At 35.7% G+C, this 27,425-nt stretch overlaps 1 protein-coding gene across 1 annotated transcript in view; it reads left to right on the top strand.

Annotated features, from left to right (window-relative positions):
* Window positions 1–27,425, top strand: part of LOC124640936 (homeobox protein engrailed-2-A) — a 64,052-nt gene that overhangs the window by 20,901 nt on the left and 15,726 nt on the right. Inside the window, exon 3 of the mRNA XM_047178900.1 lies at window positions 4,226–4,467. Coding sequence (XP_047034856.1) covers window positions 4,226–4,467 — 242 coding nt within the window. The remainder of the gene's footprint in view (window positions 1–4,225; window positions 4,468–27,425) is intronic.

Genomic DNA, 27,425 nt, shown 5'->3' with positions numbered 1-27,425 from the left:
GCTGTAAGACATGTAGCGGGGAAAGGGTTCACTTAGAAGATTTTCTTGATCTTACACATTTGTTGTGAAAATTAATTTGTTTTACTTGGTCAAATGTGGAATACAATAAGCTTAAAATGGATTGATTGTAATAAATAAGCTCTTTTGTGCAAAAAAATCCTTTGATTACTTTATTTCTATTTTTTGTAGGAAAATTTACTTACCTATATACCTGCAGTGACTATACTCAATGTCAAATATATCCGGCTAGTTTCCCAGTGCATTATAAACCCATTATCATAATACTGTTATCGTTTCAATAATCGCCGATTACAGGAACATTGGACCTTAAATTGATAGCGTCGAGTGTTCCTAACACTTATAAATTAGGTGCTGAAAATAACGAACAGATTGAGTCCTGAAATAAACAAAGTATCCTTTAAACGGAGTAAGAAAAGATGAGCGGAGATGCTATAATGTTGATAGGCCAGGCGCCTTCTTCTTAGTCAAATACGTACGGTAGGCATGACCAAAACGATCAGTTACGAGTGAACTAACAAGGCTTTCGGGTTCTTTAAGATATCTGTCAACGATTTTTGGCACTACAAAAAATGATTGGGTCCAAAGACGGCATATAAGGGCGAAGACGGTAACGTTCCTTTGTTTCCCGCACATCCGCATTTTGGCGCGCTATTTTCTTAGGAGATTTTCCATTATGACACCTCCGCTAGTTATTTAGTTCTCCATGATCGTATATTAAAGTCCCGGACACGGCGGTATTGAGTGAAATATCGAATGTTTACAATGTTAGTACAGTTAATTCAACAATTTATTGCGCGGACGACGCTAGTCCGTACTGAGGAGTATAATGGACGAATGTGTAGTAATGTTTCTTTGTTTGCACATGTCATATTTTATTTACTTTGAAGTTTATTTTCGTGTTGAAACGTTTAGAAAATCTTGATTGGCTTGGTTTGAGTCATGGTTTCGTCTGTCTTCTTTAGGACTTGCTACTTATTATGGTTAATGAGAGCGAAATAATACTTTGAATTTAAATGACTTCGAATGAAAAGAATGCACTAGTCTATAAAAGGATTACATTGATAGAGAAAGCAAATATTTATTTATGTGAATCCCCGTTATCATCGTTATTACTTATAGTTTTGAGATATCTTTTGAAAGCTCTATCAAATGCTAATTTATCCACTGACACTTCATGCAGTGTGCACCAATATGTTTTTCTGTTCAATTATTATGTAATGTTGTTAAAGCTTCTAAAACTTAATTAACTAACAAATCTTTAATTATATCGATACCTAATCCGCCCTACCCTAACCACTAAAGATTAAATAGCAAGAATATGTTCTTACTCAAAAATAAACGCACAAAATATGCAAATCCTCATAATTCAGTCGTGAACATTCTGATATAGAATTGAAACTGAAAACTGAAGCATATTTCAGTCGTTTCAGTCGCGCTCTATAATAACTTGCTTGAAATATTATCAGCTATAAATTGTGCGCTAAAGGCATATTAAACGATATTCCTTGATCGTCGTTTATGTTTAATTAATTGACAACTGTCTGTATAATGTTTTATTTCATTGTGAATGATTTTAGGATTTTAAGGTATCTGTAAACGAACTACGATTGCAGTTTTGCTCCTAAGTTTTTGTTCATAATGTGATAATATTTTTTACTTATTTAAGATATTTCTTGAAATCCATCCTTATGGATTCAATTAATTTATTTGGAAAAGATTATTCTTTTATCTTAATACTTACAGCTTTTTGATAAAATGACAATTAGGTATTACAATTATGTAATTAAATTAAATCATTTAGATAACATAACAATATTAAGATGTTTAAAAATCACAGCATTATGTAAGACGCTGGATGCAGGTCCCCTCCAACAGGAGGAGTGTGTCTGTCATCTGTGGAGATCTAAGGGGGAGGCCTATGTTCAGCAGTGGACGCCCTACGTCTGAGATGATAATGATGATGATGTAATGTAATCTGGAACTACTTAGGTATTGTTACTGAATCGGAATAAAGTTAAGAAATAAAAAATCAACATAACTCCACTAGCAGAAAAGTAAGTTTTCATAATGTGAACCTAGAGTCTTATAAACACTATAATCCACATCTTAACGAGTGAACCCGGGGGCAAGAACTTGCGTAATATCACGTAATGAACATACATTAGTATGATTAATGTGCTACTCAGGATTATAGGCCAAACGATCTTTGTGGTAAGAGGCGACGAATGTAGGTATGCTATGCTATTTGTACAATAACTAATTCGGGTGATGTCAATCAATACAAAACTATGCTTGGTTGCAAATATAGAATTTATTGTAAAGATCGGGAAAAAGACATTTGGAATATTAACTTATACGAGAAAGCAATTGCCAATTCCACCGAGGCAAATGTATGTATGTAGTCCTTTTCTCAAAATGTGTCTTTGGACAGTGGTATAACAGATGCAATAGTGATTATTTCTTTCTCCAGGTCAATAAGAAAACATGAATCATAACTATTTTTATCCGCTTAATCAAATGATGAATCATTAAAATCTTTTCTTACTTCATTTACGTATAGATCTTTACAAGATCAGTTTTCCAACAGGTTATCTGTAACTAAGTAGTAATTTGATGATTTGCGTTATAAATAGATTGCAACTGTGTTCACGTAATGTTCGTGAGAAAGCTCCACGGATCGGCGTATGCGCACCTCTGATGGAGGTAAGGCTGCAACTATAGTGAGTTGGACTTAGCGATTTTAAAGTTAGTTGAACGTTTGAAAAACATTTAAAATTAAAGAAGTTTTATGCTGCTGATTGAATTGCCTCTCGTTTTTATAATTTACAACATCATGTGTAAAGCAGAGATAAAGTTAGGAGTATCGTATGTTTTAATTAGTTGACAGCTGTCAGTTTTCAAGGGAGAATTTCAGTTGTTTGTAATGACTGACTTTTATATGGTGTTCTAATTTTTGCACATTTTTATTCCATTTACTTTGTTTGAAAAAAACATTTTTTTATTTTTACGTATTTTTCTTTTATCTTTGTGTTAATCGACATATATTAACCAGTATATTAACGCATTTCATTTAATGTGATTATGAACGACACACCCGATATATTTAGAGGCTAATCCTATAGGTACATATTTGGGTATTCTAGGTTCATCCTTCACATGTATGGGTATTCTAATAGTTCCTAAAATTGTGCGTATGTTCTATAAAATAAACATTTTTACATCTCATAAATTCATCTAATACCGACTATGATCTTAAAAAAATAAAATAAATAGTTTTTTCACCACATCAGTTACCAACCCGAACCACTCACTCTGATAAATCCGCTTCTCGCTACCCGCTCCGCTCATCACGCACTCCTCACCGCCACTTCTGCTGACACACTCCTGAGTCACACGTACGTCATATCGGTTACACGACTACCTGGAACTGCATGCGAGCCTGGTACTCCGTGCCGTCTTTGTACTCTTACATAACTTTTTGTACTGCGTGATTGAAAGATCCCGTTAAGTATTTCATCTTCCTAATAAATAAAAGAACGGTTTAGAAGGAGGTAGTAAATTAATACTGTAAAGTTAAAGGATTTATTACATTACACTTTAGATTGAGGATCAAAGATGATATGACAAGATTACGAAGTATTGTTCGAATCTCGCAGAAATAATTGATTACATTAATTATACCAGTGGAATCTACAAATGGTGATATTGTCATCATGATGTAGTTATAACTAAATATTTCGTCATTCATTACTGCAGTATTTAGCAGATTAATCACAATAAATTGATCTATTTGTACATTCGTGCGAAATCATGATGATCGGTATAATTATTTTAGTATAATATCTTAACTAGATTTATTTATGATACCGTTGTGATTAATCGGAACACCTGCAAGTCTAATGGGGATGGATTAACGCGTTTTATATCATTGAATTTAAATCGTTTTATCTCTATTTTATACCTACAAGGAGACCAATTGAGTTGCATCCTTAATCCTGTAGAAACACTTACAAAATAAAACATCTGCAAAATGGTGTAATACTAAAAGTTGTTGTAACTGTTGAACGCCATTCCAATAAATATTTTTAACCGATTTCCCAAAAAGGAGGAGCTTTTCTCAAATCAATACGACCCCAATTTTCAAGTTTGCGAAACCTAATCTCTCTTTATTCTGTCGAAATAATCAACTATATATACTTCACAGATCCATCAAAACTGATCAAGAGGAAGAAGTCAACGGAAGATGTGCGCTCTCCCCTCGGTGGAGAAGGTTCTCTCACCAGCGAAGAGGGAGAGGAGCCAGGAGTCGGAAGACGGAAGAAAGCTAGGACCACCTTCACTGGGAGACAGATCTTCGAGCTGGAGAAGCTGTTCGAGGTGAAGAAGTACCTGTCTTCGGGAGAGAGAGCTGACATGGCGAAGTTGCTGAATGTTACTGAAACACAGGTTAGTTACATATGTCTTTGAGTTAATTACTTACTTGTTATGTATGTGCCAATGGCTGATAAAAAGGTGAAGGAAAACATCTTGAGGAAACCTGGACAATAAAGTCTGAAATCACCAACCCGTATTGAGCAAGCGTGGTGATTAATGCTTAATCCTTCTCCGTGTGAGAGGAGGCCGCAGCCCAGCAGTGGGGCGATAAAAAGGCTGTAACAGTAACAGTATGTATGTGTAAGGTGTTTTAGGTGCAGGAATAGAATGAATGCTCCCCAAAATCTCGTAGTAGGTAGCTGATGCTCTAGGTTATTCATATTAAAACCATTGTGAAACGTACTAAAGTTAACTTGACTTCGGCCTCATATTTTTGGGAATATAAAAGAAAAAGATCATCGTCATAATATCAGATTTCTCCACAAGACTTATTTATTACAACAAGGTTTATTTACAAAAATTAACAACGTCTTAACATATAAATGTGTAGCGTCAATTAATTTATTAATAATTGTTATTGTAGAAATCAGTGAGTGTCGCCTCGCGTGGCACGGTTACTGAAATCTCTCAATTTAAACGTTTTAAAGTGTAACCCAAACGTTGTCGCGATGTTTGTTTATAGCGTGGTGTAAGACACCAGCCTCAGCGGGTAGGGAAATAGAATATTAGTCTAATTTATTTTTAATGTTCTGCAAAACAAACAATAATTATTGCTGATGCCTCTTTTGTGAAACATTTACGCAGCCATCATTTTGTTTTCGATCAGTACCTATTTAGTATTTCAGTTTTAGACTTCTCCAAAGTTATAGAGGTACATACGTAAATTGAGGTAAATCTGAGAGATAATTCAAAGTAAATGAAACTGAAAATTTTAAATACATGACTAATCTCTGTCGCCCAAAAAAACTATTTCCTACATCATATTTAAAATCAATCTACTTACTTCAAAAACCTCAACACTCTCGAACCGCTACCGCCTATCCCCGACCCCACAACAAAGCGTTCTTAGATAATTATACTATAAGCGCAAGCGTGGAGCGAGGCCCCCGCGGTGACGCGACACACATGCTGCCACTAATTAAACCCAAGACTAATGCTTTGTTTTCAGCTAAATTATGTCACGCAGACAGATTACACACGATTTTTGTTAAATATTTGTTTATCAGGATTTGTTAAGAATAATCTATAATGAAACAAAGCACATCCCAGAATGACGGCATTGATTTGAAACCCGAAGACCAATATTACAAAGTACAGCAATTATAACGAAACTATATTTGCAAAAAATATGGTAATCTTGTTGCTCATTATCGTGTGAGGTTGACTCGGTGTTTAGTAACTTAAAAGACACTCCTCGCATTAACAACCGATTAGTTGATTTAATCGTGATTTAAGAAAGGAAGACATCGATTTTATAAAGGCTGAATAATAAAGTTTATAACCATTGTAATCTCAACCCTAATAAGCCTCATCTAAAATTGTCCCGTCTACATAAACAATTAACAATCAACCCCCATTCCTTTTCTAATACCAACTCAATATGAAACGTTTAGAAACATAATTAATTCAGTCCCGACTTCATGAGGGCGACTTCCACGTGTCGCGTAGGAAGCCGAAGTCTATTATCCTTAATGCCATCGTTAACGAGATGCCAACGCAAAAACGAACCAAAAAACTTTATGAAAAAATATCGGGGACTCGTAAGTGGGATCACGGGAGACCTTGTTCACTAAATTGAGATGTTTTTTTGGGAATTAAGGACGTGGCACATTACAGCAGCACCGTAACAGCACGGCTCCACACCAGCATTTAAGTTGTCATTCAATTTAGAGCATTAAATCGTGTATATTATAATATATTTCGTAATGTCAATATGAAAAAGCCAACGGCGAGCAGTCAGCGTGCTTGCCGCTTCCACACAACTCGACTCGCCGCCCGCGTGTTGCAAGCGAGCGGTCCTCATGCGTACAGCGCGCCGACGGCGTGCTAATTGCGCGCCGACTCCGAGCCGGCAGCGAAACAACGTCATTACGTCGTGTTCAATCATAACATCAATCTTAATCGTCTTAAAATAATATTCAGTTTGCGGTCACAGCAAGCTTACACCTCGCGGCCGGTGCGCGGCCGGCGCGCCGACGGCGAGCGGACGGCGCGCCGACGGCGAGCGGACAGCGCGTGGTTGGCGCGCTGGCAGCTAGCCGTAGTCTTAATTCGAGGCGACGCCGTGCTGCAGCCGTGCTGTTGCGGTGCTGCTATAATGTGCCACAAGCTTTAAGCTTTAATAGTTTCCTTGAGAAACTTACTTCTTATTCTGGGTATTGAAATATATTTCAAGCGGTTTCAAAATGATATATCTTCTATCTTCAGCAGGTATTTGTTCGGAATATCTCATTGAATGACACAGAAGTATTCTTTGTTTGCGATACCTATTTGTTTGTTTTCAGCGCACTATATTGTAGTAGAGTAGTGTGTTCTAAGCTTTTACATTGGCATATCAAGAGCTATAATAATATAGGCCTGTTCGGCCTAGATTAATCATCAATTACAAACGTACCTCATTAAAAAATGTTCTCACTACAAAATAATACACTGTTTAACATACAAATGCCTACAATCCTACTGACAATCAATCAAACATCTCATTGACACATTCCTACATAGTTTCACAGAGCATTACTATGATCATTACAATAATATTATCAGAACAAATTGCATCTCGACACGTGTGCTCGCTATAACAAGAGTACCCTCTTAGGCACTAATTGACGAGCCAGTTTTACTCACTAAATTAACCACACACACAACAAAAAACAACCTTAAGTCTCAAAACATAGGATTCTTTTTCCATTGTCCTTCTTCCCGTTCTATTGATCTATGCAGTCCGCAGGGATTCGAGTATACAGGAGGATTTAAAAGCGGAACTGTATATTTTTTTCTGGTTTTTCGCGTTTTGCATATTTCGTAGAACGAAGGTTCAGAGAATACAGGCTGTTGTGTTTTATGCTCTCCGTTTAAGGGGAATGGAAATTGTAGGATTTATGTTGTTGCAAATATTCTGTGGAATTCTGTGCTGGATTTTATTTCTGGGGATAAATGTTTTCTGTGATCTGTCGTGGATTAAGTTTGAGTTTGTTATAATAAGTTGGTATTTTGTCATCAATAAGTATGTTTGCTGTCCTGAATAAATACTGACATACTTTCTTGTTTATTACTTATTGTCATATTTTTTTGGGTTAACTTAACGTCCCATTCAAGAAAATCGTTAGCTTTACATTCATCATTTCAATAAATTGTGCTATAGGTCACACTAATACAGATTCACAAATCTGTAACACCTACATGTGATTTCAATGTAATTAATAAAACAATAGGTTCTCAATCAACTGCTTTATCGCTCTCCATTACTTTGAAGTCTATACATTTGTTTACATACAAACCTCCCCAGTCCACAGAACTATTCCCAAGAATTGATCTATTAATAGCGCAGAGCTTCACCAGCGTTGGTCCTCGTGGGGCTATGGTTCTTCCCAGAATTAAGTTCAAGTTTAATATTAAGTTACAAATACGGGAACTATTGGGTTATTTAATTAATTCCTTATTTTCAAAATATTTTTATTTTTTAATACAATTTTTTACAACGCTATAAGTATCTTTAATTATGATTTTTTGTTTAAATGTTAGTTCCTAAAATATGTCTTGAATAAACATTTTTTCAATACCGAATATTAAGTAGCAACACTCGACGGTTTACCAGGAACGCCACTCGAACATCTGTTAATAGCTCACAAATAAACAACCGTAAGAGATATTCATCTTCACAATTATTTCGTTAACCAAAAAAAAAAACTTCAAAATGGTTGGGTGCGAAAAATAAACATGCTTAATTTTTTTCGGTCACCCTGTATAAACTCATTGACACCATATGTCATGCGTTAGCTTCGCTTTTTTGTAGTCTCCCGCCCCGAGCCACTCCTGCGCAGCCAAACGTGCTCAAATTAGGACTTAAGTGGTTCATAATTAGTTGATGTATGTGTTGCTGAAATTAGGAAAAACTTTCGTCTGGTTAACTCGCTTGGGATTTAGCGTAAAGTCATTAGTTTATTTTTAATTGTTACTTACTCTTCGAAATACTTTTGAGGTAAAAGTTAAAAGGAAGATGATGTTGGAATATTTTTGCACTTTAGTTTATTGGTTTTGAACTCATACCGAGCAATTAACGTCATATAAAGCTATAAGGATAATCATACGTATACGTAACATTTGAAATCTATTTGTTTGTAGGTGGTAGGTGTTACATACGTGGGAAGACTGGCACTAGGGAAAATTTACACAACAGTTTAAGTAAATGCCAAACGAAGTAAACATCTGAATAGTCTCAATTATATCTAACTATAGAAATTAACAAGTTTATTGACGGCTGATATAGTACGCTTATAAATTGGTGATTGAATTTGGGTCAGACGTCTATAATTATTTATATATTTTTTGTAAATCTATTTAGAAAAGAAGTTGATGAAATAAACACCCTCTGTATACCCGGTGTGTATTTCCCTAGTTATCTATAGGGGGCGAGATTAGTTCTGCCAAAAGAGACCCATTCTTTGAATTTCTGAAGGGTTGATCTATGAATTCAACCAACAAAAACACATAAAGCACCCAAGACATATATACCACTTACCTTACTCTAAAACAACATCATAAACCAACTAAACTAAAAAAACTCCTTCCTTCAAAAGGCCATTATTCAAGTAATAATCTATGAAAACAGTGACTTCCTCAGTAATCCCGCTCGTTAGACTGGCAGTGAGCAAACATCACTAATTGGTGCTCCCCCCTCCCCCTCCCATTGCTGGACAGACAACACATAGCATTTCATCATTCATATACGAGGATTAGCATGACAGAATTCCAAGGGGTTACTTAAAAAACTTCTGGTGAAATAGTGGGTTAAGAACCAGCCTCTCAAGTATGAGTGTGGGTTCGATCACAGGTTATGCAAGTACCAATGCAACTTATCTAAGTTTGTATGTACTTTCATAGTGTATATTGGACACCAATGTCCGTGTTTCGGAGGGCACGATAAAGTATAAGTCCTGGCTGTCATTGAACATCCTTGGCAGTCGTTACGGGTAGAAGCCGGTAAGTCTGACACCAGTCTTACCTAGGGATATTGGGTTGTCCGGGTAACTGGATTGAGGAGGTCAGATAGGCAGTCGCTCTTTGTAAAATACTGGTACTCAGCTGCATCCAGTTAGACTGAAAGCGGACCCCAAAATACTTGGCAAAAGCTATGATACTTTTTGACCTTCTTAATTAATGGCAATTTCCTACTTTAATAGTCCGTCTTATTTAATAGTATTTTTATTTAAAGAATATGTTCAATCGTAAAATTATACCGGTTAATAGATAAAACTAGTTTTTTGAAAGTTAGGTTCGATTTCGTTTAGGCTTCAAATTAAAAACCTGTTAGGTTTATTCGTTTATAATGATATGGTAATGTCTTGATTTAGAAGCATAACGGATCTCTTCATCTATGTAGTATCAAAAAATTCGGATACGCTTTCACATGTAATATTTTAACCACTTTTTTATCACATAGTCTACTTAAAAATCGGTCCTAAAAGCTAAAATGACGAAAGATACATATTTCCATACTTCCATCAACCCTAGATTCCGATAAACACATCGATTCGATACAATTTTCATTCTGAAAAGCTCTCTACTCTAACCCTCTTACATTCGTCAACATTTCATATTATAATATTGTACGGAATCTCGCAATACAAACAAATTTACCACTTAAAATACCTGTTGCCAACCAACCACGCCAAAATAAACCTTATCTCCCACACCTAAGGCTCACTTTACCAACAGGCTGTCTCCACAAAGTCCTTATTACGTGTGCTTAAACCGATCTAAAATCAACTTTATTCAAAGCTAATAAAGTTTAATTTAGTGATGATGCGTGACTAATATTCAAATAGGATTCGTAATTCGAATGAGCCAGGGTTGCTAAGTTGTTAGCGTCAGGACCGCCGTCACAATTCTCCGATCCTCTCGAAATACATATAGAGAGTTGCTACCTAATTGCTACCAGCTACAATCAGTTGCTACCAATTGCTACCCTCGTGGTTTTCAAGATATTCAGCATCCAAAGGTGACAGCCATTCTGATATCAGGATGGCTGTCACTTTTCCCAGTGTGAAGAAACGGCGCAAAAGTATTGAGTTTTTTTTTCACCCAGAGTTGCTACCTAATTGCTACCCTCCAGAATTAAATTTTGGGCCACAAAGATTTCCTGGATAAAAAGATATTTAAAAAATGAGTTTTTACGCCCTGCCAAATTAAATTAGCAAGCAGTCAGTTAATACAAATGAGTACTTTTGACGTAGGCGCTATCTATTATAATCCGACAGCTGATATAAATGCGGCCGAAAAGTGAACTAAAGCAAGCCGCCATCTTTGAACATCATTTTTGATTATATAGGTGTATTTATAAATGTTACCTGTTGAATGAAATTTCCCGAAATGCATGAAAAAAGTATTTATTATAATTACCTCAGCCTTCGATTGTTAATACGAAAACATCCAGTAAGGCCAGTCGTGTAAAAATCATACCCAACTCTACGTAAAACATGAACTGATTTGGTCACAGTAAAACAATATTGATTTTATTAAAAAATATTTTTATTTCAGTCACTGACTTAAAATATACTCTTTTGCAAAAAAAGCGGGCACCTATGCGAAATCTTAGTTTTAAGGACTAAAAAATTTTCAAAACACCGACGAACATTCTGCCAGCGATTAGTCCAAAACAAGGTTTACCAATTTTTTAGCAATTTTAAAATATTCAAATTTAGAATACACTCTCACGCATGCTTGGCTAACCTTTTTGATGCTAGAAACATACTACAATCATTAAAACCCTTTGAAACACACATAAAGTCCTTAAAACTAAGATTTCGCATAGGTGCCCGCTTTTTTTGCAAAAGAGTGTATATCATACCCTGACATGATTTAATAAATTTTGAATTATTTCGTGTTAACAATCGAAGGCTGAGGTAATTATAATAAATACTTTTTTCATGCATTTCGGGAAATTTCATTCAACAGGTAACATTTATAAATACACCTAATCAAAAATGATGTTCAAAGATGGCGGCTTGCTTTAGTTCACTTTTCGGCCGCATTTATATCAGCTGTCGGATTATAATAGATAGCGCCTACGTCAAAAGTACTCATTTGTATTAACTGACTGCTTGCTAATTTAATTTGGCAGGGCATAAAAACTCATTTTTTAAATATCTTTTTATCCAGGGAATCGTTGTGGCCCAAAATTTAATTCAGGAGGGTAGCAATTAGGTAGCAACTCTGGGTGAAAAAAAAACTCAATACTTTTGCGCCGTTTCTTCACACTGGAAAAAGTGACAGCCATCCTGATATCAGAATGGCTGTCACCTTTGGATGCTGAATATCTTCAAAACCACGAGGGTAGCAATTGGTAGCAACTAATGGTAGCTGGTAGCAATTAGGTAGCAACTCTCTATATGTATTTCGAGAGGATCGGAGAATTGTGACGGCGTTCCTGACGCTAACGCTAAGTTACGGGGAATTGGCTTCTGATGTTCTACCAAATTAATTTTGCGTATTTACGAACAATGCTTGTGCAAATTTAGACTTTATTGCTTTGTTTATAGAGTTGTCGTTTGATTTTCGAGTGGGTGAATTATTGTGTAATTATCTTGGAAACGCATGTTTGTCGAGTGCTCGAATTTTCCCGCATATCTGCTTACGAAAAGCGGTGTACACGAAAATGAATCATACTTATGTAAAATTAAGTGAGTTCTGCGAATTCATACGGTTTGACTACGTTACTAAAATGCATGAGAAAATTCGTCGCTGTTACTTTCCGGGAATACAACCTGAAGCTATGTATTTATATTTAGTCGTTCAAGAAGCTTTTAATAAGTTTGAAAAGAAAAATCTGTCAACTTTTGAATACAGAACCCACATACCCACAAACACTCCACACGACATAATTAAACAAACCAATAAAAAAACAAATGACATTTTAAAAATCAATATCAATAAAAGTCGGAATTAAAGAATTGCGTTGACCAAGGGGAGTCTGACGGGCCGCCATTAAATTTTGATGGATCGAGCATTAATCGCTGCGTGACAGCCCTACGTTCAAACGTGGCCGCCTCATTAGCCCACAAAAAGAGACAACCCTAGCGAGGCCAGTTTAGCCGTTTTGTATTGGACATTAATTCGTAGTTGGTATTTTGGAAATGCATGGAGTTTAGCTGTTGGATTGATTTTGTGATCTGGGAATCGTGTAATGTAGATTATGATAAACTTTGTTCAGTACCTAGGTATAATTTGCTTACAAATTACAAGACTCAAAATGTACCTGTAAAGAAAAATATTTTTCTTTTCGCTGAAGGGAATGTTCTATTTCTCACTTAAATGCTAAGACTTAAGTTGGATTTAAAAGAAGAAAAAACAACACATCTAACAACATAATAAATAACATTCTCTTAATTTCACCTTCATTACTTCCTAAACAAAATAAATCACACACAATTTACGAGCAACAAAAAACTTCCCGAACCGGGAACCGCCCGAGTGCGCCCGCGCCGACTATTAACCAAACATAATTAATTTATTTATCATCTGTGCTTTAAGGAGACGCCAAAAAAACAACGATTTAATTTCGGGAAGCCTCTGTTTAGTTTAAGTTTATAAATCGTCCCACTATTATTATAGCGGTCGGCATTACTTCGTGATTTAGTTATTTTACTGTCCATGATTTGTTATAGCTCAGATAAAAAGATCCTGTCCGTTTGTAGTTTTTAATAGACGGGAAAATATTGTTCTTATGTCGGTCGCGTTTGTTGCATATTTTTATTTGGTTGCAGTTTGACTGGATGTGACTCATATGTTTGAAGAATGGAAATGTTAGCCTTTATATCCGTGTTGTTTTAGTAAAACCGCATTTTGTGTGGTGTGAAATTTTTGTGCTGTGATTTGGTTATGGCATTTGTGTATTTTTTATTACACTACAAATGTCAACAGCATATCGCGGCTCATGAATGAAGCTTTATTTAGTAATCCGAACATCTCTATTTTGGTAACTAATTTGTTATACGTGGAATTAACACTATTTAGGCCACTGATTGAATTCTGAGAAATACCACATTAATTTTATTTTCAAAATGAGACATCGTGTTGAAAAGTATATCTACTTCATACCGAACACAATATTGACTTTCCCGTTTCCATTGAAAGGAAAATGGCTGCATTCACCTTTAAAAACCTTAATGGCCTTTAACGACACATTCATAAAGGTGACCTATTCATAGACGCATATTCTTAGAACGTACAGAAATAGCATGAAGGTGCCGAATTTGGGCTTACTTTCCACCCAGTTCCTCACTAAGCCTCATTACTCACTCCCCACCCCACACTCGATTATTTATAAAAGCTTTATGAAGTAATAATTATAACATTTATTGTTCATAGCTCGGTGGGGCGTGACTTATCGCGTTACCCATGTCCCGTTGTTGACATTTAGAAATGCTATTAAAATATCCAGGCCGCGGCCGGAGCGGACCCATTTACGGCCTGTTGTTAGCATCATTTATTTTATAATGTTTACCGAATGGTTTTTTTGCGAACCGGGAACAGACCTTAATGAGTTGACAGGTCTGTATGTCATTATGATATAGAGTTTTTGATGAAGTATGGTTATATGTTTTTATTTATGTTTTGTTTTGATCTGAAATTGTACCACATCAAAGGCAATAGATAGAACTTCTATGCAAATGATAAATACCAATGTGGGTGATCCAATAGTCGACTTCCAAGAAAGAGAGCATTACGTTGGTTACTTAATTGTAAAACTTAGCATTTATTTATTCTGACATATAATAGGTGTCAGGTTGCATGTTCGTAGAAATACATCTGAGCTCTGGGAACAATGAGATAACGATAATTACATGCAGTTTGTGCAACTGACTGATTGTAATACAATAATTAAGCACGATCCAGTCTTAAACGATACTAAATGAAACTTATTGAATGTTAGTTCAGTATGGAGAGACCGAATATATCTAATTTGGTGAAACAATATTTTAGGCACATTTACGAATGAAAGCAATGGTCAGCTTTATCCTGTTAGTCTATTCGATCTATCTTACAAGAAATAAGATTTCCAATAAGGAAACTTTTCTAAGATAAACTTGAAGATAAATACCTCATTTAATTGTCCAATAAAAACCAGTGTGCCCCAACTTTACACAATACAGTAGAATTTCTTTACCTAAGCCTTAGAGGAATGTGCTCAGCTTTATACTGAGGGATACAAATCAGACGAATAAACAATCAAATAAAATCACCACGGGCATTCATCAACCACTTATATGAAAACCACCATAACTTGATACCCCATGACATGAAAACAAACCTTATTCCCACGTACTAAGGTTGAAAATCTAATAGCCGTTTGATGTTCAAAAGTACGCTTACATTAGTCGATCGTAAATAGGGATGTGCGAAATACGATTTATCGATGTTTACGGTAACAGATTGCTGATTGATTGAATTATTTAGATGTTTTTTGATGGATATTGTATTTGAGGATGTATTTTTGTTCCAATGCGGAAATTAAAATTCATATGTTTTCATTATTTTACTGTCTATCTATCTACTATCACATTTTGACTCAAATAATGATTGAGTGTTTTGATAATTGAGCTGAATCTAAAGCTGTATAAGATGATTCATTGAGGTTTAATTAAGACTGAATATTTTTAAAGTGATTACTGATAACTTAATTATTATGATTGCGATATGATCACTAAAAGTAGGCAATAAGCTTAATTAGAATTGTTATCTAGGTGATTAACCTGTGTAACTTTTATTAAAAATATTTCAGTATATTTATTGTTTACTGAAATTTTACGATAACACAGCTTTTCTTTAACAGATTTTCCGTTACTGTTATCGAAATACTTCGATATTGGCATTCACGTTCAACCTTACATCGACAAATTGCTTTGTCAAAGCCATCAATCCCTAACAATTTCAAAAATACTCTTCACTTCGAAATCCCGTAAACCATACCCGGCATCTTGAAACGGGACAAAAAATGCCCCTTGACTCAAGTGCAAAGGAGACAGCAACAAAACAGGATGATGTACGCTTTTATGAACACTATAATGGTTTAAATTGGTCCTTTAATAAGCAGCGGGCGATGTCATAAAGTGCTTCAAATAAAACTGTCAGTTCTCGGCCAATTGTTTACGGCTGACTATATTCTGAATGTTAAAACGACCATTATGTCTTGATCTCTCCCCTTTAACACACCACCTCCTTTACTTACTATTCTTAAAAGTGCTAAGGGAGGGGGGCAGAGGTCTTCGTTCGCTGGTTGTGTAGCAGTAATAATGTAATATGCTCAAGACGATTTGAGATTCAATGAAGCGATGAGTTACGCCGAGATGTTTGTTTTCGTGACTGTTTTCTGAACAAATTATATGGATCGCTTTATGAAGTATCTTGCGGTGTGCGGTCAATTGAGAGGTTAATATACTGCTGTTAATGACTTGGGTGGTATTTTAAGTAACCACTTAACTTTTAAGTTGGGTATAAACCGTATTTAGGCAGCGTTTTTATTGCGTGCTAATAAAATGTAAAGTGATGAGGTCACATCCCTAGTTAATGGTAGTTTGTCATCGACATTATTTAGTAGATAGAACCGCACATGTGCTCTTTATTTATGCACGTTCGATATCGGAACAGCATTTTTTTCTTTTGAAAGCTGCAATCAAAGGCATTTTGCTTTAATACATTTTGTTTAAGCCTCTTTGTATACAGTTTTCTGCTACGGTCTGCCTTTCATTAAAACGGAAAAACTGCTATATTTACAATTTACCAACCACCATTTATAAATCCAACATCACTAATCTTTTATCATCCACCCCAATACCCAAATCCGTCTTGCATCTCTTTCTACCTTCCACAAAATTGGTGATGTGGAGTGAGAAGAAGCATATAAGCAATTAATATTAAAACGCGCTAACGAGTGGCCAAAACGAGGGTAGTTCATAATCAGGGTCGATCAGATTCCTTGTGAATCGGTTATTTGATCAAAATGCTTAAATTGGTAGCGTAAGGCACCGAACCCACTGCGGGGGTGCGCGAGTTTCAACGTTAGGGAATTTGAACAGAGCTCTATTAAATTTGCGAAATACAACGTAGATTTTTATTGTCAGAAATTGAGAAGGGATTATAAAGATTTATAATGATTACACAATAACAATTATGTATAACTTTCCTGAAGAGATGAAAAAAGGATGTTTTGGAGTAAATTGCATTCAAAGATTTAGAATTTTGACGATTTTAAGATCATAAACCTAACAATAGCAATAATATTTCAAGCCCTTCGATAACCACGCATGAAAGACATCCATGAAAATGTAACCTGTTTGACACAGCAACAATACAATATCCATTTCACAGGTAAACTAGAACAAAAGTCGTCAAATGTTCTACACGTTACGCCTTAATGTACTGAAACCTCTAAGCAACAGTTTATAAAGGGAGTGCGGCCCATTTCTCGCCAATTATACGTGTGTCAAACACACTCGGTATTGCTCGTCTGCACACCCAACCAAACGAAAATAAACCTTAAACTACAGACACAGAGTCTAAACTGAACCAACAGAACCACAGCTAAAATGGTAATGATAGAGCCCAGTCTATAAATTTTGTTGCATTGGAATGTGAACTTTATGTGCAGTCGTTAAGATCCGATTTTGCTTATGTTATAGATCAAAGTGCGGTGTACCCGTCGTTGTATGACGTACGCGACAATAATACGGCGATGTTCGAAAATGGCGGTTAAGGAGACGACTTTTCAGCTTGATTTGGTTTATTTTACTTGACTTGATATTTCGAGTGTTCTTCGTTGTAAGATTATTTTTGGTTTCTTTATGAAATTCCGTGACTTCATAAAAATATGCCAATATAACGAATCACCAACCACCAATGCTGAATATTCACCAAAAATATAACCTCCTTAGATAAAATCAGCCTATCGCGTATAAAGGGACAACAAAAGCATTTCTTGCGCAACTATTTCCCCAAAAGAGTTTATATCTGTGTATCATAGTCTGGCAGACAATTACCAGCTCGCTCCAAGCTCATACATATTCAGCAGCTAGGCTTCATATTAGCCACGTAATAACAGGCGGGAATATCGTGCACCGTAATTTCGTGACGTCTCAACGTTTGGGGTGACTCCGATACAGATCAAGGTTATCAGCAAATCCACTTAATCTCAACTATCTACTCAACTACTTCATCTGGTTAAAAATTTGTGCAGTGTAGGGATAAGAGTGGTGGTCTTTATAAAAAGAACACACTTTATTATACGTAATTGTTTCTGGATAATTGTAATTAACTGATTGATTTTCGATTTTATCTCGATGACATAGTAGTTTTTGAGTTTTTTCAAAATTCTAATCTAACTTAATTGAGATTATTACAAGTTTGTTAATTGTGTTTTCATGAGGTATTAAGATTGTAGGTACCAATAAAATTACATAAATATTAGTCTATCGCAAATATTGAGAATGTTGCCTCCCCTTAACATTGAAGCTATCCGACATAGAGCTACGATTTACAGCGGCGCATTTAACACCGCGTTATGGAGAGCGCAATTTGGCGCGGCTCAGATGCGACATCATACGTTTCGCAGCTCCATGTCCGGCTAATGCGTTTGATTGCCGCAGAGAACCCTGATTCATCGCGGCTATTTCGGTTCCGTATGTCTTTGCAATTATTACTGTTTGATGTTTTTGAATGGCTCCAGCTTTGGTTTAGTAAGTGTCTATTTTAAATAGACCGTGGTGATGTTACAACCATGTCTCGTTATGTGCTCACTAAGGAGGTGGATCCAATCGCGGTTTGAAGTGTCATTGACTTAGTTCGTGAATAGTAAGCAATGCGTATTCAATAGGGCAGTAAAATGTCGTGAAGCTTATTTGATGTTGACTGCTTTTAGAAGCATTCCGTTTTAAAATACTGTTTAGTATTGTTGAGATACAACTTTGAGGACGAGGTGAATAGGAGAATTCAGTTGGGTTGGGCTGCATTTGGGAAGCTACGTCGAATCCTAACATCGTCGATCCCACAGTGCCTAAAGACAAAGTCTTCAATCAGTGCGTCCTACCTGTCATGACTTACGGAGCCGAAACGTGGACACTGACGGTACGGCTGGTCCACAAGTTTAAAGTTGCTCAGCGGGCTATGGAAAGAGCTATGCTCGGCGTTTCTCTAAGGGATCGCATCAGAAATGAGGTAATCCGTCAGAGAACCAAGGTCATCGACATAGCCTACGGAATCAGCAAGCTGAAGTGGCAGTGGGCTGGCCATATTAGCCGAAGAACCGATAACCGTTGGGGTAAACGAGTTCTAGAGTGGAGACCACGCCTCGGCAAACGTAGTGTAGGACGTCCTCAGGCACGGTGGAGTGATGACTTGCGCAAGACGGCTGGCAGGAGCTGGATGCGAGAAGCCGAAAATAGATCTCAGTGGCGTGCACTTGGAGAGGCCTATGTCCAGCAGTGGACTGCGATAGGCTGATGATGAGATACAAACTAACACAGACAAAAATTTTAATATTACATAGGTACGTACTGTGACAAGTTTCGTTCGTCTCAGACCTCACTTAATTTAACAAATAATCATCCATAAGCATAGCTACACCTTTAATTACAATACCCTTAAAACAAGATAATCATAGCGATCATAACCCTATTATATCTGACCCTCTTCGGGGACAATCGGGCCCCGTCGTGTTCCTTCGGGTACAGTCAGCGGCGGCGGGTTAATTAGTGCGACCCCAGCTCCCACCGGGCTGTGAGTACAATCGGGAACAATTGTGCTGCGAATTGTCCGTCTTTATTGATTGAGAGAGCAATTTTCGCATTGTAAAATATTGCGACAAGTGTCAGATGTGATTTCATGGTCATATAGTTATTAGTGGTTTTATAAAAACAATCCAAGTTTATGAGGTCAATAAATGGAGTATGAAAAAATATCACGTTCCATAAAGCTTACCTAATGTTGCAGTATTAAAGAACAGACTGACTTGATTGAAGTAGGACCATGATGGTATGGTGGATGGATTATATGGTACCACAGTTTGTGACATTTGTGTGATAGTTGAGCTAGGTGCAATGCCTCATTTTAAAAACATACTCGTAATTATTCATTATCTACCCTTCCACTCATTAGTTCACAGTTTCAGCTTTGTGTACGCACACATTTCTCTCTTTTCTCCTGCCTCCTCTTGAAATACTAATCCAATGACAAATCGAATCAAGTCAGTGTGACGGATATCAGCAGTAATTCCTCTTACGCCATAATGAGCCGCGGACACATCCTCACAGTAGCAGATCTCATACCGCTGCTGCGCGCTCGCACCCGACGGTTTTAATTGTGCGCTTCCCGTCATCAGGTTACGTAGTATAGGGTTGGCAAGTGGAAATAATCTGAAAAATTGTATATGGGTATCATCACTACATATTTTAAAACAAAGTCGCTCTTTCTGCCCCTACTTATATCCTCATGTCCCTTTGTACGCTTAAATCTTCAAAACTACGCAACCGATTTTCATGCGTTTTTTTTTAATAGACAGAGTAATGAAAGAGGAAGGTTTATATGTAGGTATAATAACATACATAAAATAGTGTTTAAATAAAAATAGTGTTAAAATGGTCGCTTATTTATAAAAAAAAACTGCTAAAGTTGTTTGTTTGCGAATACTATAAAATAATGAAAGAATTTTCATGCGATTTCAACTTTTTTAAGTAACTCTATACCTAACATATTTGGCAGAGGTGTGTCGCTAGTAAACGATAAGTAAATTAGCATTTCTATATCTATTTTATCTCTGGCCGATATCTATAGCCTCATTATTTTTAAAGATAAAGTTATTACCTACAAATAATAAAGCTCTTACATAATCATAATAAGGCTTGAAAACAGATTAAATATTGCCTGCAAATGTTCAAATTAAAGGCCTAACTGTAAGCAGGTTATTATCACTTTAACCATATCTTATCACGTTTAATCAAAGCAAGTGTTATCTGTTTTAATTAAACTTACAGAATATATAAGGACTTGATTTTTGGTTTTATACTATTGTTAAAACCTCTATCAGTTTAGGTTCTTCCAGTTTCACTGCATGCAGTAAGAACTGATCCATACCTATTTAAATAAAGAGCCGGTAACTGTCTCTAAGACCGCATTTGGCATCTTCTTACTAAATTACTATTGAAATTGGTTTAGTCGACATAATATGTAAAAAAAAAACTCAAATGCGTTAAGTAATTATTAAAATAACTCAAATTCACATTTATTACATTTGAATACTTCTGATTATGCAAATAAATATCAATTATTAAGCTACTATTTACTGCAGCAGCCCTAATCTCGAAGTGATCGTGGCTGCGCGCGCGCCGGCCGCACGACGGATATGCCGCGCGGTTTGATCTCGCGCATTTGCCATCCGATGGCCGTTATACACTTCTCAGAAATCAATTCAGCTAAAATTAAAAACATTCATCTAAATTAAAATGTTATACTTATGTGACTTCGCTAATTTGTTTTTTCCGCTAGTGTGGAAATTGATTTAAATGGGACTTGGATTATGAGTCATCTTCCTCTATCGCTAACTAATGCTAGATTTATAATCTCTATCTTTATTAATATTAAACAGATGATTTTGTGTTTGTTTGTAACTTAAAGACTCCGGAACTACTGCACCACTTTGCAAAGTTCTTTCACTGTTGGGAAGCTACCCTATCTTCCGGTGACATAGGCTAAATTTTGTCTTCGTACGGTAAGTAGTATCGACAGGACGCGGGTGAAACCGTGGAAAACAGCCCGTGGCGTAGGTACATTTGTAAAATGTTTGTCGAATAAGAATAAGAAAAATTTATTTGCACAGAATATGAGTATACAAAAGATGAATATAAAGTTAACAGAATCATCATATTCTACCTGGAACAGGTGTACAAATTTATGATACAGACCGACTAACGGTCCTGTTTTAATTATATTTAACAATACGAAACAAACGAAAGATACTTAATGATTACAAAGAAATAAAGACATGAAATAAATTGTTTAAAATTAAATATATATATAAATATCAACATTACAAAGACTTATCTTTTAAAAATTCTGTGTAACTATAATAACATTTTTTTATTAATATTTTTTTCAATTGTTTTTTAAATAGATTTACATTAAGATCTTTCAAGGAGCTTGGCAAACGATTAAATATTATAGGTGCTGTACAAAATACGCTGTTATGCATACTTAAGCGTCGTGTTGTCGAATTCATATTTGAATTAATTGCTGTCCCCAGTTGCACAAAGGCTATTCGGCACAACACCCATTCTTTGTTTTCTACATCCACTCAATTCCAGCTTCTTCGAGTCACAAAATAAAATATACAAAAAATAATAACCCGGAAGCCTGCAAACTATCACAACAATGCTATATTTATTTTGTAACCCTAGTATCCACATCAACAAACACTCAATTACCTCGTAACTGAAACATAAACAAACCAACATAAAGACAGTTCTTATAATAACTGATATTCTGTAATAATATTATATTTATAAGCCTTTGTATTTCCTATTTCCAACTAGACTAAGTTAGATACGTCATTTGGTCAAGGGAATTCTCAGTAAGTCTAATTAAAGAAATATCGGAATGAACTGGTATTGTGAACGACTTTGTTTTTCTTGGAAAATTGTGTGGAAAACATTATGTAACTTTATGCTTGTTTCTGCTGAGGTATTAAGTGATCTTATTGTAAAGCTTTGTTATAAGTTCTTATTAAATTAAAAATAGCTAAGTTTAGCCTTATGTGACGAATTAATCATAAAGAAATAAAGCATTAGGTATGTGCTGTTACCGTTAAACCTAGGACTTGTGGTGGTGTCACTGCTGACTACACCATCGAAGTGTTCTGTGAAAAATTAATAGCTAAAATAGAATAAAAGACAGTTCAAACTAAGTTGTCTAGAATATCCAAAGGTCAAGTTGTCTAATCTTCTCCTTATCAAATGAAATTAATTTGTTAAGTATATTTGTAGTATTAATTCATTAGTTAGTACGTTTGATAAATCATCTTCGACATTATTATGCAACACTAATCTATAACATCAAGGAGTCACACCGGCTTAAAAAATGTTCTTCAAAAATTAATTTCGTCATTATAACATAAACAGCTACTAATTCTTCTAAACGAGAGAAATTAATCCAAACATCAAAATGTGTTGAACTAAATAGTAAAGCAACTAATCCTGTACAAGCGATGTCGGATATAGCGCGATTCTCTGAAGTTTTATTTTTTAATCGGCAGCGACACGGCGCGGTGACAGCCATACTGTGTTCCTCGCTGAAAAATCACTTTACAGGAATTTCAGACGACAACCAACGTGACGTATTTAGGACAAGCTAGACAGAAAGCTATGCGATATGCGAGATATTAATTATATTACCGCGGATGTTACTGTTCATATTTAAAATTCTTTTTCAATGTGACAAATTGCATCTATCGGGTTGTTTGTCGGAAGTTTTTATTTCTGCGAACTGAATTACATTTTATGTTGGATCGAATATTTTGTGTTATAGTTTCGATATTTTTCTGAACTCTCGGTCAATGCACTGGCGTTTATTTGTGACACTAAAGTATTTCATTCCAACGAAAACATGTTATATTTTTTTATATCAAAATGTTACATTCAATTGATCCAATAAAATAAACGTTTACACAACAAATTTTCTTGAAACTTTCATGTTATAAAAAAAAACTGTCTTGGAAAAGTTTTAAGACATCTTGGAATTAGAACATATTCATTATTTTTTTGTCTAGTGTTGTATGTAGATTAACTATTCCACAAAAACATATAAATAATTTAAATACATTCTCGGATTCTTTAACTTTCATTATTTTTATCACCTAAACTATGTTTTCTCCTTCCCATGTCTATAGCCTCGCTTATTCTACGTGACAAGCCGAACCACGGTATTTGTAATCACAATTTGACAGTTCGATTGGTGTCAACAGTTCTGTGTATCAACATTTCCACGTACAAAGTGTAAAATGGTCGAGTTCTTGTGAAATGTGCTGAAACACAACATAACATTGTAACGTATCTTTCAAGATAATGTTGTCGGAGTGTCTGCTTGTAATTAGCTGGATGTTTGTTTCTAATGAGTCAATTTTCTTTTGTTTATGTATATGTCTTGTTCTGTATGGTCGGCTGTTATAGTAAATGAGATAGTTCTAAGATATAAAAGTGTAAGCAAATAAGGGGTAGCGAAGCAATAAATCTCTTTTCTCTACTTTCCAATTTATTTCCAGTCTCCGTTCATACTAGAGGGCAGTTTAAATTCTCACTTTAAAAACGCTTTCGCACCGAAGTGACGTAACACGAAGCATTTCGGAGTTCGTGTTACAAACTTTTATAACGTGATTTATTACTTAAATATCAACTTTAATAATTGAGTATTATGGTTTTAAATTGCTTTGATGACGTCCAAACGAGCGGCGAAACTTAAATAAATGATATTGTGAAAAGCTCTTTATGAATTAATATTGGGATGTATCCAACGGAAGCTGCCTTTGTATAGTTTTATGAACTCGCTTTATAGTGCGAAGATATGTTTCATATATTTGCAGGCCATCATTTATATTATAATATCTTCGAATGTAAACGATATAGAATTGTTTAGATATTATTTTTTTCTCAAACTATGGAAGTGTAATTAATAACCACGTAGAAACACTCCATTCCTTAGTATAAAAGCAGTCCCCATTTAAAATCGTAAAATCAAACTTATTAAGAAGAATTAAGAGAACAGGAATAAGTAGCGACCTCACAAAAGCAATCAAACAATTGATACTTTGTCACCCGACTATAAAGCTGAACAGAAAGTCTCGACACCCAATTCATTATTTGAAAGTCTCATCATTAAGGGCCCCTAAATTGCGAGGGCCCCTGAGCTGCGGCCCGCGGCGATGGGGCCCTGATAACGCACGTACGCACCGCGCCGCACTCGCTCTTGGAAAAATGATGAGCAAGCGATGTCGGGGACTAATTGACGGTTTTTTGATACATATGGGGCCTTACTACAAAAACTTTAAACCCTGTTTTACACTTGTCTAATAAAATTTTGGCTGCAAAATGAACCATATGTCAACGTCATAATTTGTCATTATTTTAGACAAGGCATAAACTGACGTTTAAAAGTTTTTGTAGTAAGACGGTTATTGTTTACTTTGTATTTTTTTTCGTACAAGCTTAAAGTGCTTTTTGTGTAATCTTATGGTGTTTGGTATTGTAGACTTATTTAAGTAGTTAATCGTCTAAATAGGGTTTAATGTGACATTATTAAATGTGCGTGGCTTTGGTACAACAATACTATCTCCCGGGGTTTTACCAGCGGCAAAAGGAAACTTCTTCCCTTACCTGGAAAATATAGTCAGTGCAACTCGGGGATAGTCTAGCTTCCCTACAGTGAAAGAATTTTTCCAATGGGATCAGTAGTTTCATTCAAATCGGTTCAGTAATTTCGGATAATCTATACCTTTTTTCGTACTCAAAAGAGAATCCGAAATTATAATCCGTTTTCAATGCAATTTCCCTCAACTTTCCCCGATTTCCCTCCTTCATTACAATCGGTACCAAGTTACAATATAACATACTACCTACTCATCGCGAAATATCGTCAGTTAGCATTCACGCAATGTGTGCTATGTCACACGGGGTGCAGGGTGCGGGGTGCAGGGTTCATCGCAGACTGCAGGGGTGCACGAGGGTTCGGGGGGATCATCAGCATTTTTGTGTGAGGGTGTAGTGTGTGAAGTATTGATAATGATATCACATGTTTGGCGCTATCCTAATTGGGCAATGGGGTGGTTAGCTCACAAATTAAGTGAGTTTTTTAACTTCAATCCTGGGGTTTATTTTAATGAGGTGTTTTGTGGGTGTTATGTATTTCCCATTTCATTTTTGCAATCAACAATTAAGATGATTTAACTATTTCAATAATTAGATTATTTCAATAATTAGATTATTTACGTAACTTGGAAAATTACTCGTCACTTTGGGGTTTATTTTACGATAGATTAGTTTCGACAGTCATTTTCAGAGTTGCGAAGAGTAAAGATTAGTGGTCTTACTACAAAAGAGTTAAACAGGCGTTAGACGCGCGTTTAAGGGAAACTCTTCTTATACAAGAGACGAACGCCAGTTTAACTTTTTTCTAGTAAAATAAAAGCCAAATAATCCTACATGAGTATGCAAACGACATACACACAGTACCGCAGATTGATACATAATCACGTAATGATATCAGCGCGTCTTGTCATAATGTTATGTTTGACCGCGGCCTGTGATTGACTTGCGGTCGCACTGTACATGCCGATGCTGTACATGCGTGCATTAATAGTGCGGTCACACTGTATTTACATGTATTAGCTATGTAAGTTAATGACCAATGGAATGTAGGAAGTAGGTATGTGGATATTGTTTGTAGATTTAGAGAGTGTGCTGCGTAATCCTTGAGTAATTCTGCCTTGAGCTGAAAGGATGAAATACAACCGAAAATTCAGTTCAGGTTAATAATGCAGTTTAGTGTAATATTCACAGTTAAAATGATTACACTTTGTCTATTTTTCCATCACTACTCCTCATCAGATTTACTAACAATTATACCAGCAAATTAATATTCAAGCGTAATTTTTACTTCTCTCCACACCACCACAGAACACAAAAAAACAACAGACGAGACCAGACCACAATAATACCTACACGTACACTAAACACAAGCCAATTAAGCCCACTTAGAATATAATTTAATAGTCGCACTCTCGCACGGAGGCTCGGGTACAGTCGCGATCAATTAAGGCGCGTGTCCCGGCATTTTTATGCAAATAGCTCCGCCGGTGGTCCCGGCGGCCGGCGTCCGGGACACCCGCCCCGGGGATTGACAAAGAGTAGGCATGAGGATGTAGAAGGTACAGATCATGGTTTGTGCCTACGGAAATAGATGGAAAATCTTACAATGGTATTTGTCGGGAAGGTTTTTTAGCAATTGCTTAGCTTTTGGTTATTGCTCTCGAGCGTTCTGAAAATAAAGTTGATGTCTAATAAATTCGCAATTAAGCTTAACAAGACACCAATGATTTTATTATTTTGTCATATCCAAGGATCTTCAAGAATTACTGAAAAATTAACCAACAACATAAAAAACAAACCCTTGATTTGAAAGGTATAAAATTTTATGAATAGTGCCTAACCGGTAAACTATTTCAAGTTCCCATCTACTATTTTAAAATTATTAACTCTATGGCCCCCCATGCGGGGTCGGATACAAACCCTCGTCACTCGTCATTATATAAACATCAATGTGATTATTATCTTCTATCGATATTAGGAAGCCCATATCATTCGATTATCGATTTTATAGAACGAGTATCGATAAAGCTCTTAGGAAAGCAACCATTTAAATAGTTTATTAATAAACTGGCTTATTCGAACTGATAAAGAAATACGAGAATCGTTTAAAAAGGATATGAAGCTGTAACATTTTAATATAAATAGCTTGAGATAAATTAAAGATTTGTTGATTGTAATTAATCGCCTTTTAAATACCAAATGGTTTTGTTCACCTCTTACAGACAACTAACCTTTTGTTTTAAGACAAACCTGAATTCACCAGAACTATATGTGTATAGAAGTACCATTCCATAGCGATTAAGTTTAATTTTACTACTAATATTTTTAACCTACAAAAGTTTGTAAGGTACTTAATGTCATTGATTGGATTTTGATCTAATTTGATAGTTATATCTCTATATATCACAATAG

The sequence above is a fragment of the Helicoverpa zea genome, chromosome 21, assembly GCF_022581195.2.
Source record: "Helicoverpa zea isolate HzStark_Cry1AcR chromosome 21, ilHelZeax1.1, whole genome shotgun sequence".
NCBI classification, from domain to species: Eukaryota; Metazoa; Arthropoda; class Insecta; order Lepidoptera; family Noctuidae; genus Helicoverpa; species Helicoverpa zea.
Note: the sequence above shows the minus strand (reverse complement) of the source record. Positions and strands in the feature narration are given on the sequence as shown.